General features: G+C 37.3%; 1 protein-coding gene across 2 annotated transcripts in view; it reads left to right on the top strand.

Moving 5' to 3' along the window:
- The window catches only part of SFXN1 (sideroflexin 1), an 84,166-nt gene extending 70,800 nt beyond the window's left edge, over positions 1 to 13,366 (top strand). For both annotated transcript variants that reach the window (XM_044664442.1, XR_006505469.1), the window contains 2 exons: positions 3,111 to 3,155; positions 13,224 to 13,366. In XM_044664442.1, the coding sequence (XP_044520377.1) occupies positions 3,111 to 3,114 (4 nt within the window). In that variant the 3' untranslated portion in view covers positions 3,115 to 3,155; positions 13,224 to 13,366. The remainder of the gene's footprint in view (positions 1 to 3,110; positions 3,156 to 13,223) is intronic.
- The last annotated feature ends 1,329 nt before the right edge of the window (positions 13,367 to 14,695 follow it).

Raw genomic sequence — 14,695 nt, 5'->3', positions numbered from 1 at the left:
TATTCATTTATTTTCCCTATAAACAGTTGATTACCTACCTATCTACCTATCTATTTATCTATCTATGTATCTATCTATCCATCCATCCATCTATGCATTCCTGTTATCCTAAACGTAAACATTATAGCTATTGTCTTTTCAACATATGAAAAGTAATTATTTAAATGTTTTAGCTATAAAAAAAAAGTCAAAGCCAGAGTCACCCCTCATCATATGTGTAGCTAGACTTCTCACTTCTGAGGATGAATGAACTACATAAAGCTTTTCCAGGAAGCACTCAAAATGTCTCAAGAATTCTTTTATTTATTCAAAATATAAAGCTAAAATGTGGTCCTCTTAAAGAATACATTCTTTCTCTCAGTCCACTCACAATCTCTTTCCAACCACAATGAGAAAAGAGTATTTTAAAAGATGATAAGTGAAATGTTTTACAAAGCTTTTACAAATGCTGTTAAACCTCAGTTTCCTCCCAGCCTCTTCCAGGAATTCTCTGTTTCTTTAAAAAACAAGAATTAGAGAAATTCTAAAAGATTCTAAAGCATTTTAAAGATTCAGCAGCAGTAGTAGTATCTCTTGTCTACTAGAGAAGTTACTGAAAATAGTGTATTCAAAATGAACTGTTTTAGGGGGCAGCTAGGTGGCTCAGTGGACAGAGAGCCAGGACTGGAGATAGGAATCCTGGGTTCAAATCTGGCCTCTGAAACTTCCCAGCTATGTGACCCTGGGCAAGTTGCTTAATCCCCATTGCCTAGCCTTTACCACTCTTCTGCTTTGGAACCAAAACACAGCATTGTTTTCTAAGGTGGAAGGTAAGAGTTTTTTTGTTTTTTTTTTTAATTTAAATGAACTATTTTAATTCTGCCTTGCTTGGTTAAGAATTTTCTCGCCATCTAAAGCTGTGAAAGACTCCACCTAGCTTTCTTTTAAATATAACTCTAAGAGACTCTCCCAGGTATATTAACTGACTGTGAATCAGCAAGGGATATTGTTCCCTTGACACCACTCCTGTGGTGTCAAGGGAACAATATCCACATCAGGCAGAGCTAGTGTTGTTCGGGGAAATACTTTGAGACATCATGACTGCCAAATCAAAATTTTCATAAATAGGATAATGTGTACCTTTAAACTTAAAAACAAGAGACATTATAAATGTCATAACAAAGTTCACTAAAGGGCCATAAGGACCAATACCATATTAGACACTTGGATACTAAATTAGATGACTAAGTTCATAAAAAGTCATACCTACAAGAATCCTTGAGATCTTTTATTTCAAGTGCCTTTCCTACAAGTGCAATATATAGTTAATGTTACTGTAGTGCTAAGAATAAACGGAGTGTTTAGGATTTAACAACTGGATCTGGCAATTTTTAAGAAAATGAAAAGAAAGAGTTAATTGAGATGATTTGAGAGAAACAGTGGGGAAGACAGAGCATGAGAATGGAGAAAAGCTTTCTCAAGAAAACTTCCTTAACCGTTACTTTATGAAAACATTTTGTAAAGTGAATTGAGACTGGACATGAAAGAGAATTGAGAATTGAATTGAGACTAGTAGCTTGAAAGAAACTGAATCTTCAAGACTTGTTTTCCAACATGGTTTGAAAAGAACCTGGAGAAAGCAGAGAAAAAATGTGGAATGATCATCTTTACTGATAAGCATTTTAAACTTCATCTTCTGAAGAAAATGAAGAGGAATTATGAGAAGGGACTTCATTTATTATTATGCATGAGAAAATTGATATGGGGCGGTATTTTAAGAATTGAGAAGTGATCTACAATTAGCTTGATGGGTTTTTTTGGAGGAGGTACAAAAGTAATTTTATTTTTTAAAAAATAGTTTATTTTTATTTGAAAATAATAAGTATTTATATTAATTTGTCCCACAAGACTTCTGCCATTGAGCAGTTTTTAATATAAAAAATGAATATTTCAGGGGGCAGCTGGGTAGCTCAGTGGAGTGAGAGTCAGGCCTAGAGACAGGAGGTCCTAGGTTCAAAACCAGCCTCAGCCACTTCCCAGCTGTGTGACCCTGGGCAAGTCACTTGACCCCCATTGCCCACCCTTACCAATCTTCCACCTATGAGACAATACACCGAAGTACAAGGGTTTAAAAAACAACAACAAAATAAATGAATATTTCAGTACATGTTTAGATAGTCTAACAAATTTCCACATCAACCATGTCCAAAAATGTATGTCTTAATGCATTTTAAGTTCTTCACTCATTATCTGGTTGTGATATAATGTTTCATTTTTATTCTTTTAGACTCATTGTTTATCATTTCCATGATTAGAATTCTAAAGGCTTTTGAAGATGTTTTTCCTTCAAATGCCCTTGTATAAATTGTTCTAATTCTGCTCATTTTGCTTGACACCATTTCATAAAGGTCTTCCTAGCTCCTCGTGAAATTGTTGATTTCATCATTTCTTATGGCTCAATAAAATTCAATTTCACTCAGGTAACTACAATTTGTTTAGTCATTCCTTAGCAGTAGAATATTCCCTTAGTTTCCAATTTTGAGATAACATGAAAAGAACTCATAAACACACATATTCTACATATACATCCTTTTCCTTTCTTGGGATTCTTTGGGGTATTTGTTTTAATAGTGATATATCTGGATCAAAGTGATGCCCAATTAAAAATGACTTTCTGGGTGCAGCTGATGGTTAGATTCAACTTTGTTTTTCTTCTCTTAGCTACAACATTATCAATAATTATCTATGTCTTTGTGTTATTATTTGTTACTCTGTTAATAAATTACATGGCTGGTAACTTTCATATTCAGTTAATTTTGGACCTTTGGGTGTTTTGGTATACAGATATAAGAAACTGCTTATAAGGAGAAAGTTTCTCCATTTTATTAGATATTATTTAATTTACTTAATGTATGAGGTCGGAAGCTCCAAATGAGATGATTAACTAATGTGAGGAATGTGGCAAATTTAGTAGTTACTAAGAAAATTTCCACACATATCTCTTCATTACCCTAGAATTTTTGATGATGAAAATGAATATGATAATGAATCATGTCGCTGAGGGGTAACCTGTAAATGAGAGTGGTTGATCTTCAAGACCTCTCAATCTACTTGACTCTCTTTCTTTCCAGATAATGGTACTAAGAATGCTGATAGAAAGGAACATGCCAAATACAGTAAGTGCCAATTAGTTCTTGTTCTCATTTACTTAACAATAATAGCTAACATTTTAATAGCATTTATTATTTCTAGATAAGTGCTAAGCACTTTCCCATTATTATCTTATTTGATCCCCACAACAACCCAGCAAAATAGGTGCTATTATTATTATCCCTATTTTACTGTTGGGGAAATTGAGATTAAGAGTGACTTGTCCAGGCTCCCAAAGCTAGTAAGTATCTGAGGCCAAGTTCCATTTGGCTATCACGATATTTCCTCATCACTTCTGTTTATTAGAGGGATGGATATTCATAAGAATAAGACATGGGTGTATAAAAGAGGGTTGAAGAAGCCCTATATATTCCTGATGGGGAAGAGTGATTCAGGAAGTGTGAGCTGTTCTAGTGCTCAGAAAGAATGACTACATGTAGAGAAAAAAAATAGAAGCAGGAAGGAGTCAGTTTGTCATTTGTCAGTGTGGGGAGCATGGGAGTTCTGATCATTTTTGAGTGGGTGTAGACAATGAGAAGGGCATTACAGGGGAGAAAGTGGAAAGTCTGTGGCAATTTGATTCAATAAATTTTATTATATACTTTTTATGTGTAAAATGCTGCTGATAAGGACAAAATCAAAATAGTCCATGCCCTCAGTGAAATCTCATCCTACTCTGAAAAGACAAAATAAACAGAGATAAATAGATACAAAGCACACATAAAACAAGACAAAGAACATTAGAGACAAAGAAGCAGAGAAAGACACAGAGACACAAACAGAAAAAGACAAAGAGAAAAAGACAGAAGGACGGAGACAGAGAGAAAGATTTAATGACTAAAGCTTCCCGGAAGGAATAACACCTCAATTTCTAAAATGCTTAGAAGAAAGCAAGTACTTCTAAGGGGTTTAGAAGAGAACACATTCTGGGCATCAGACACCAACTATATGTGGTCATGGAGGTTAGAGTTGGAATGCCATGGGTAAGGAACAGAGTAGGTTAGTTTAACTAGAAGAAAGAGTAAAACCACATTTTAAAAAATCTATGTGCATTTATCTTATAATGCTCTATAGCTATGAATTCTGGGATCTAAATATCTGACACTAAGGAAAATTTATGATAACCCAAAGGACAGCTCAGAAAAATCCTGATTGGCCATTTACTGGACATTTCCAACTGGATGTCCTATAATTTCAAACTTAACATGTCCGAAAGGGAATTCGTTATTTTCCCCCATCAAAGTCATCCCTCTTCTTAATTTTCAATAAATAATAATCAGTAAGCATTTTAAAGTATCTACTGTGAATCAGGCCTTGTACTAGATGCTGGAAATATGAAAACAAGGAATAATAAATCCCTGCTTTTAAAGATCTTGTATTCTGATGGGGAGACAAAAAAATATATACTGAAGCATATACAGATAGGCTAAGGGAGAGAGATAAGTACATATAGATAAGGTAGGTAGGTCCAGTGATTGAATTGGCAGAGAGAACTAGAGGAGGAAACTTTCCCTAACCAACACAAATCAATACCTTCTCTGCAATTTCAAGACTTGCCAGAGATGGGCAAATTTTTAAAGAGGGGGCCAAAGGAAAGGAAATGCTCATCTGTCAGTCTGTTTCTAAGGCAACTCTTTCGAAGTTTCATTGCATTGTATCCTACTCGTTGTATTCGTCAGATTAGGAATAATGTCATGGGCCGGATAGAACATTTCAGGGGGCTGCATCTGGCCCACGGGCCATGGTTTGCCCATCACTGGAGACAACAGAAAGGTTAAATGATTTGCCTAGGATCACTCAGATACTATGTATCAGAGACTGGATCTGAGTCTGGAAAGCTGATTTTCTCTCCATGCTGTCTCTCCAGGTGCATACAGAATAAATATAAAGAAAATAAATGTAAAATCCTTAAACTAGAAGATCATTAGCAAATGGAGAGATCAGGAGCCTCCTTTCCTCCTTCGTGTAGAAGGTGATGCTTGAGCTGAGTCTTGAAGGAAGCAAGGGATTCTCTGAGGAGAATGTGAGGATTAGAATTTGAGTAAAGAAGAAAGTCAGTATAAAGTCAAAGACATGGAAGAATGTTATGTATAAAAAATAGAGAGAAGGCCAGTTTGGTTGTATTTCAGAATCAGGGAGGAGGAGTGTTATATAACAAGGCTAGAAAGAGAACTTGGGACCAGATTGTTTAAAAAGCTAAACAGAGATATTTTATTTTAAAGGCAATAGAAAGCTACTTGAGTTTATTGAATAGGGAGGTGACATAGTCAGATCTCCGCTTAAGAAAAATCATTTTTGCAGCTGTGTAGAAGGCAGGCTAAATGGGGGAGAGACTTGAATTGGGAAGACCTATTAGGAGGCTAGCCTTCCCCTTTTCTGCAGACAGTACCACCATCCATCTAGTTACCTAAGTTTTCAACTTCAGAATCATTCTCAGCTTTGGATTTATCATTCTCTTATGCTTCATATTCAGTTAGCTACCAGGTCTTGATGAATAAATCTTCCTAACAACTTTCATATCTATTCTGTTCCTCACTTCTTCGCCTATCAGTCTTTCTTTGGTAAATCTTCATCCAGATCATGTCTATTAACTGTGGTTGTTCCCCAAGGCTCTACCCTAGGCACTCTTCTCTTTTCTTTCTATACTGTCTCACTTAGCCATCTCACTGACTCTAAGGCAGTGATGGACAACCTTTTTAGCTTGATGTGTCAAAATTCACCAAAAAACCAAGCATAACTCGGGTGGTGTATCACTTTGACAAAAAACAACATAATTTCATGATATTTATAGTTTAAATAACAAAAATGAATAATTGTAATATATAACTATGTTTAATAAACCAAAATAGGTAAGTTAATATAGGTAGAATTTTCATCTATAGTGCACAGAGTGTCTACCCTACACTGCAGCAAATGTTTCATCCTCAGCATGCAGTCCCATACTTCTCTGTATGTGGCCACATGAGGCCGCGTGTCATTAAAAATGGCTATGCGTGTCAGTGCTGGCACATGTGTCATAGATAGGTTTGCCATCACCACTCTAAGGAGTTCAGCTACCTTCTCTATGCAAATGATTCATAGATCTATATATCTAGCTCTGGTATCTCTCCTGAGCTACAGTCCTTTTTATCACCAAATGCCTTTTGAATATCTTCATATAGACATCTCAAATAAAATATGATTAATACATAACACGACCTCTCTCTCCAAGACCTCCAGCTTTTCACAACATTTCTATTACTGTGGAGTGTACTGTCATTGGGGCAGCTAGGTGGAGAAGTGGATAGAGTGCCAGCCCTGGAGTCAGAAAGACCTTAGTTCAAATCCAGACTCAGATACTAACTGTGTGACTCAGGGTAAGTCACTCAACCTTGTTTGCCCCAGTTTCCTCATTTGTAAAATGAGCTAGAGAAGGAAATGGCAAACTACTTCAATATCTTAATCAAGAAACCCCAAATGGGGTCCCAAAGAGTTAGACACAACTAACTGACTAAACAACAACATACCACCAAACTCCCAGTTGCCAGCATTTGGGACCTCAGTGTTATTCTTCACTCCTCACTCTCATACCACATATACACTTTGTTGTTAAATCTTATCATTTCAGCCCTCACAAAATCTTTTGTATACTGGTCTCTTTTCTTCATTCATGCCTCCTCTACCCTGAATACTTCTCTCCTGGGCTATTATATTGCCTTTAGTATCCCTAAACACTTACATGAACTGATGCAAAGTGAAGTGAGCACAATGAGAATATTGTACATAGAAACAAATATTGGATGATGATCAGTTGTGAATGACTTCACTATTCTCAGCAATACAATGATCCAAGACAAATCCATAGGACAAATAATGAAAAATGCTCTCCACCTCCAGAGAGAAAACTGATGGAGTCTGAATATAGATCAGTACTTTTTTAAACTTTATTTTTCTTGGGGTTTTTTTGCCTATTTTCTCTGGTAACGTGGCCAATCCAAAAATATGTTTTGCATAACTGCACGTGTAGAATCTATAGCAAATTGCTTGCCTTCTTGAGGAGGGAGAGAATTTGGAACTCAAATTTTTCAGAAAAAAAAGTTATTTTTTTCATTTTTAAATGAAGTAACTGAAAAAATAAATAAATAGTATCTTTTTTCAAGTCTTTTCTCATTCCAATCCTTTCATTTATCACTCAGCTGCTAAAGTGATTTTCCTAAATCACAAATATGATCCTATCGTAAAGGTAAAAATTAATGGTTGGACAATGATTATATGAAATTATGTGGTTGCCAATATTTATTATACCTCGAGTCAGAAATTTATCTACAAATATTTAGAAAATGGAGAGGAAACAATAAAGTAGAGAAATGTGAAGAGATTAGAGAGGTTATCTATACTATCAGCTTAAATGTTTACTCCGGGTCTGTTTAATCCAGGCAGAGATTAATTAGCTCTCAACTAGGAAGGCTGGTAGTGAGTAGTCATGCAGCCTCCTCCAAGAAGGAATCTACTCTTTTAGGAAACTAGGAAAGGAGTCAACCTTTCACTCACCCAATGAAGTAGCCCAGGAGTCAGAGGCTAAGTTGAAGCTGAGCTCCAAGCCCATGATCCAAGCTGCAGTATTCAGCGAAGCTTCTTTGAAGACTCTCTAGTCAGAAGACTATTTCCAGAAGACAATCACTTCAGACTATCTTCTCAAAGACAATCTGCACTAAGGAAGTTCGGGGCTTACTTTTATGGTGACTTTTTGTTCCTGCCTCTCTTCACAGGGGCCAATCACAGTTTCCAAATTGTCTAGCACTACCCAGGGGGAAGTGTCTGTGGGATTCACACCTCTCATCCTCTGAAGGTTTCAGCTTTTATTAAAGGCCTCTGAAGGTGTAAATTCTTATCAAAGGATTCACAAGTTTCTGACTGAGTTAAAAGGGTGGAGCTCCCCAAGTAAGTGACAGTGAATTCCCTTACTTAGTGTTAAGTAGGGGTGTTTTTAAGTTTTTGGTTGATTAACTCAACATAGACAAAGAGAATAAAAAATTCACATTAATTTCCCTCCCAAACACAATAAGTGGAAATTGTTCCCTTTTACTTCCAAGATTGAATACAAATTCTTTTGTTATTTTAAAACTTTCACCACCTGGTCCCATCCTACCTTTACATCCTTCTTCCATTCTGTTTTCTACAGTCTAGTTATATAGTGCTACTAGCTATCCCTGACATATGGCAGGCTTTCTCCTCATTCCATGTCTTTTTATGCCTTTTCACCCACTGTCTGGAATTCTCTTCCTCCTCACCTCAGTGCCTCCTAATTTCCTTTGTCTCCTTTAAAATTCAATCAGAACCGTTCCTTTTTCAAGAAGCCTTTACCATCCCTTCCAACCTACACAAACTGCTAGTGCCTTTCACCTAAACTTAACCCAAAATTTACCCAGAACATATCATGTAGGTACATAGTGTTATAAAGAAGTGGGTAATCTTGGTTAAGGGAGGGATAAAGGTGATGAGGTGATTGGAGGAGAAATGATGGGGATAGCTGAGTGTAGGGAAGGAGTGGGGTGGTATATAGGAAGGTAAGGGAAAGAATGGGAGTATACAGGAGGGCAGCTCAAACTGGCTTATTCACTGAAGACTGGAGACAGAGGATACTGAGGAAATAGGCTGGGTTCTTCAGGCAGGGAAGATATCTCTGAGATACAAAAGGAGTTGGGCCAGTCAGAAATATTTCAAATCTGGCTGGAGGGCTTCTCTTGTTAATTTCTAAAATCCCTAGAGGGAGGAGTCAAAGGGCTCCTCCTTGCCAGTGAAACTGATGGCTACAGGAAGTCTTGAGTAGGTACTTCCTACCAAATGGGTGCCTGCGGTTCCCTCAAGAAAGAAAAATAATTCCTTCCCTCTTCAGCCCTTGCCTTAATCTTGGATACAATGATTCACCAGAGGCTTTGAGTAGGTAACAAAGGGGATTTATTAATATCAGGGATAATCAAAAGGAGAGAGGGGTTTAGGGTTTTGTAACAGCCACTGGGGAGAAAGCTGATGGTGGGGAGAAGGGTCAAAGGAGGGGGTTAGACTGAGAGAGGCCGGCTCTCCCAGTCAAAAAGGTTTGACTGTCCTTTGAAATAAAGTATTTATCAAATCACTAAATTAAGGGTGGCTTGTTTTAGGATGCCCTACTTGCCTACAGAAACTAAAACCATGATGTCCAACCACCAAGCCACCCTTCCTCCCAGGGCCCAAAGGGAAATTCAGGGAAAATAGCAGGGCTGTAATATGGAGAGATCAGGGAGAGGACCAGAGAAATCAGATAGGTCCAAACGTCCCAAAAGACAAAAACACAGGCCAAGGCAGAGCCAAAAGCAAAGCCAACAGGCAAAGCCAAAGCCAGAAGACAAAAGCCCAGTCAGTTGGAACTTCAGCCCTATTTATAGCCTCAGGCTCTAACTGATTTTCTGAAAATTCTAAAACCCTAACTGCCAGAGCTGCTTACAATTGAACTTTGCAAAAGCAAAAGCTTCTGTGGCATCCTTGCATTACAATAGTTATATGCTCTCTGTGTCCTTCACTAGAATATGAACTTCTTGAAAGCAGGTCCCACATTTTTCCCTTCTTATTCTCAGTGCCCAGCACAAACCTGCATATGATTCACATTTAATAAATGCTTGTTGACTTTACTGACTAGTTCATGCCCTCAGACTTCCCACCTTGACTATTGGAATAGCCTCCCAATTAGTATCCCTGAATCAAGTCTCTCCTATATTCAATAGATCAATCAATCAATAAACATATTAGGCACTACTGTATTCCAGACCCTAAGACTATGAAAAGAGGCAAATATGGTCCCTAACCTCAAGGAGCTTACAATCAAATTGGAGAGACAACATGCAAACAAATAAATACAAAGCAAGATATATGCAGGATAAATAGAAAATAATTAGCAGAGGAAAAGCACTAATATTAAGAAGGGTTAGGAAAGCCTTCCTCTAAAAGACGAGATTTTAGTTGGAATATAAAAGAAACTAGGGAAATAGGGAGGCAGAGGGTTTTTTTTTTACTTTGCTTATTATTTATTTATTGTTTAACATTTTAAAAATTTTGAGTTCCAAATTCTCTTCCTCCTACACCCTTTCTCACATGCTGAGAAGCTAAGCAATATGATCCACGTTATACATGTGAAATTATGTAAAACTTATTTCCATATTAGCCATGTTGCAAGAAAAAAACAAGAAAAATAAAGTGAGAAAATTATATTTCAATTTCCACTCAGAGTTCATTACTTCTTTTTATGGAGTTGGATAGCAACTTTCATTATAAGTCCTCCTGAATTGTCTCAATCATTGAATCAATTAGAGTAGTTAAAGACTTTCATAGTCAATCATCATTATAATATTGCTGTTGCTGTCTACAATGATCTCCTGATTCTGTTCATTTCACCCTACATCAGTTCATACAGGTCCTTTCAGATTTTTTTTTTCTGAAACTATCTCACCTCCTTAATTTCCCATAGTACAACAGTGTTCCATAAGAACTATATGCTGCAACTTATTTAGCTATTCCACAATTGATGGATATCACCTTGATTTAATTCTTTTTGACCACAAAAAGAACTGCTATAAATATTTTTGTATGTACAGGTCCTTTTCCTTTTTCCTTTATTTCTTTGGGATATAGACCTTGTAGTTGTATTGATGGGTCAAAAAGTATGCACAGTTTTATAGCTCTTTGAGAATAGTTCCAAATTATTCTCCAGAATCATGAGAGTTTACAATTTTCCAATAGTGCATTACTGTACCTACTTTCCCACATCCTTTCCAGCATTTGTCATTTCTGAGAGGTATGAGGTAGTACCTCAGAATTATTTTAATTTACATTTCTCCAATTAATAGTGATTTAAAGCATTTTTCATATGACTATAGGTAGCTTTGATTTCTTCTTCTGAAAACTGCCTATTCATATCCCCCAAGTAGGCAGAATTGAGGAGTGAGCATATTCAAGGAATGAAGAACAATCAGAGAAAAATCCCTAAAACAAGAGATAGAATATTTTGTTCTTGGAACAGCCAAAAGGCCAGTGTCACTGGACTGAAGAATATGGTGGGGAAGAGTAAAGTGTAAGAAAATCAGAAAGGTAGGAGGGACCTAAGTTTATGAATGGCTTCACATGTCAAACAGAATTTTATTTTTGATTGTAGAGGCAATAGGGAGCCACTGGAGTTTGTTGAGTAGGGTAGTTACATACTTGGACATGCACTTTAAGAAAATCACTTTGATAGCTAAATAGATGATGAATTGGAGTGGGGGGGGGCAGAACTTGAGACAGGTAGACCCACCAGCATTTGCATTTCCTCTTCACTTCTTACAATTCTTGGTTTCCTTTAAGTCCAGTTCAAGTGTTTCTTCCTACATAAGGCCTTTCCTGATGCTGGTACTCTGTGTATGTGTGTGTGTATAATATATATTTTTTACTTATATGTAAATATTATTTCCCATAATGTAATATAAGCTCCATGAGGACAGAGACAGTTTTGATCTTTAGTACTTGACAAAGTGCTCAGTACATAGTAGGTGCTATGTTTCTTGATTGACTGAGAGAACTGAGCTCAGAAGTGAACAGGAGGAGCAGAGCAGACGGGATTGTTTTTCGAAAGTTACATAGTATTTTTATGACTTCAAGAATCTCCCTAGAAAAAAAGCCCAACTTTTTAACATCAATAGTCTTGCAGTGAGATACTATATTCTCCCTCTACCCCAAAGCATTAAGGAGAATGGTGAACTGGGTTTAGGGGAGACATTTTTAGCTGGATGCTCTTCATTCTTCAGTATTGAGACTCATCATGTAACATGAGCCCAGCATGAGCAAGTGATTGAATTACACCCTAGCTTAAAAGCCAAATTTTCCTCTTCTTCGTGTTCTAATTTTGAATCAAGACAAGAATGGAAGCTGAGATGTGCATTAGCCTTTTATTATAACCTTGAGTGCCACAGAGCTCTGCTTCAGGCCCCCAGGCTGTATGTGTCAACTATATTTCTATTCTGAGAGGAAATGAGAATTGAGAAAGGACATGGCAGTCTGGAATGACAGAAAAGCTACTTCACATTCCAATTAAAATGGGATTTTTAGTGATTTCATAAATACAAGTCATTGTAGTATAACGTATCACAAAGACCACAAAGAGAGAGGGAGAGGTGGGGGTAGGGAGAAAGGGAGATGGTGGAAAAAGAGAAAGAGGACTGTGGGGGAAGAGGGAAACATAGAGAGAAAGACAGAGAGGGAAAAAAAGAGGACCGAGGTAGAAAGACAGACAGAGAAACAGAGACACACAGAAGAGAGCAAGAGAATGAGAGAGAGAGAAAAAGAGAGAGACAGAGAAAAAGAGAGAGACAGAGACAGAGAGAGACAGAGACAGAGAGACAGAGAGAGAGAGAGAGAGAAAACATTCATATTAGGGTCACTTTGCTCTTCCAATTTTATCCCAAATCATCTTAAGATTTTATGGAGGGAAATCCAACCAGCTGATTCTGGGAAGATGGCGGCTTAGATGGAGTGAATCTTAAAACCTCCTCACCCTTACACATTGAGATAGAAAACAATGTACTTCAAGAAGAAAGAGGACCAAATCTAAGAATGGAACAGAGCAGGGGGAGCCCTACTGCAGCACAACTGCTGTAGTAAGTAAGTAAGTAAGGTACGCCAAGAAAAAGGCTTCAATTCTTGAACTCTCCATTCTGAGGGCATAGAAGGGGAATCCCAGGATGCCTCCCCCACGTGCTCTACAGAGTCTCTAGTGGCCTGGGAAATCTCAGGGCTGCACCAGTCCAGAGAGAGGGATTTAACTCAGGGAGTTAAACACAGGCACTGGAGAGATGACTGGAGGAGAAAACCAAAGAAACACAGCAAAAAACCCCAAAGGTAGTGGCTTAGAGAGAACCAACCCTCAGACCTCAGACAGCTTGGCTTCCTCATATTGAGATAGAGAATGCAGGGCTTCAAGAGGAAAGAAAACCAGATCAAACACAAGGACAGCGCAGGGGGACCCCACTGCTGGACAGCTCAGCTCAACTAAATGGCTCCTTCTTGTCCCCCCAAGGTTTTTGTTTGTTTGTTTGTTTTCCACTCCTCTCCAGGTTTTAACCTCAGGGCATATTAAGCAGTAAGATTAATCCAATCAATACAGGATTGATCCCATCAATTGGGCAGACAAGAAATCTTCAGAGGGCAGAGAAAGTAACTACAAACCTCCATTGCCAGCTATGAGAAGATCTTCATCAAAGATCATTAAATACATCTGCTCAAACTAGCTAACTAGCTGAACCAGAAAGGAAAACATATGAGTAAACAACAAAAAAAGAGAAAAGAAATGACAATTGACAGCTTCTTTCAAGGAAGTGAAAAGAGAGCAAATGAAATAGAAATAGAAGAGGAAGTAGTTCCAGAGAACTGGACACAGGCTTTTGAAGAACTCAAAATTCAACTTCAGGAACTCAAAAAGCAATCAAGAGAGGCTGAAGACGATTTGAAAAAGGAAATACATGAAATAAAAAAAGAAAATCAAGTCTTAAAAGCCAGAATTGGCCAGCTTGAAAATGAAGCAAAAAAGGAAAAAGGTGGTCTACAAAGAAAATCAGACCAGAAGGAGAAGGATGACCAAAAAGCCAGAGATGAAATTCAGTCTTTAAAAAACAGAACTCAACAACTAGAAGCAAATGACTTCACAAGGCAGCAAGAATACATTAAACAAAATTTAAAAAATGAAAAATTTGAGAATATGAAACACCTCATTGATTCAACCAAAGATCTGGAGAACAGAGCTAGAAGAGACAACTTAAGAATTATTGGTTTACCAGAACATCATGATAAAAGAAAAAGTTAAGATAGCATCCTACAAGAAATTATCAGAGACAATTGCCCTGAAATTCACGAACAAGAGGGAAAAGTGGAAACTGAGAGAATCGACAGATCACCTCCTACATTTAATCCATAACTGACACGTTCTAGGAATATTATAGCCAAATTCAAAAACTACCAGACCAAGGAAAAACCATTACAAGCTGCCAAAAAGAAGTCATTCAGATATCAGGGAACCACAGTTAGGATAACATAGGATCTGGCTGCATCTACATTGAAGGACTAGAAGGCATGGAACACAATATTCTGGAAAGCAAGAGAACTGGGTCTACAATCAAGAATCAACTATCCAGAAAAACTGACTATATTATTGCAGGGGAAAGTATGGTCATTCAATAAAATTGAGGACTTCTAAGCATTCATCAAGAAAGAAGCATACTTAAACAGAGAGTTTGCTGCCCAAATACAGAACTCAAGAGAATCAACATAAGGTAATTAAGAGAATGGAGAGAGGGAGAAAAGTTCTTTTCATTAAGGAACCCAATAAGTTCAATCAATTTGTATCTCAAAAGGAAGATATTGACAAATATTAAAATTTGTTATTACCAACAGGGTAACTAGAAGAAGTTTACATAGAGGGAACAGTGACAAATTATATAGGCTGAAATGTCAAGTGGTATATATATATATATATATATATACACAAAACTAGAGGTGGGGGGGGGAAGAAGGTAATAATAAGAAAAAAGGA

This window comes from Gracilinanus agilis, chromosome 2, assembly GCF_016433145.1.
Source record: "Gracilinanus agilis isolate LMUSP501 chromosome 2, AgileGrace, whole genome shotgun sequence".
In the NCBI taxonomy this organism is placed as follows: Eukaryota; Metazoa; Chordata; class Mammalia; order Didelphimorphia; family Didelphidae; genus Gracilinanus; species Gracilinanus agilis.
The sequence above is the reverse complement of the archived record's forward strand: the minus strand, read 5'-3'. Positions and strand labels throughout refer to the sequence as shown.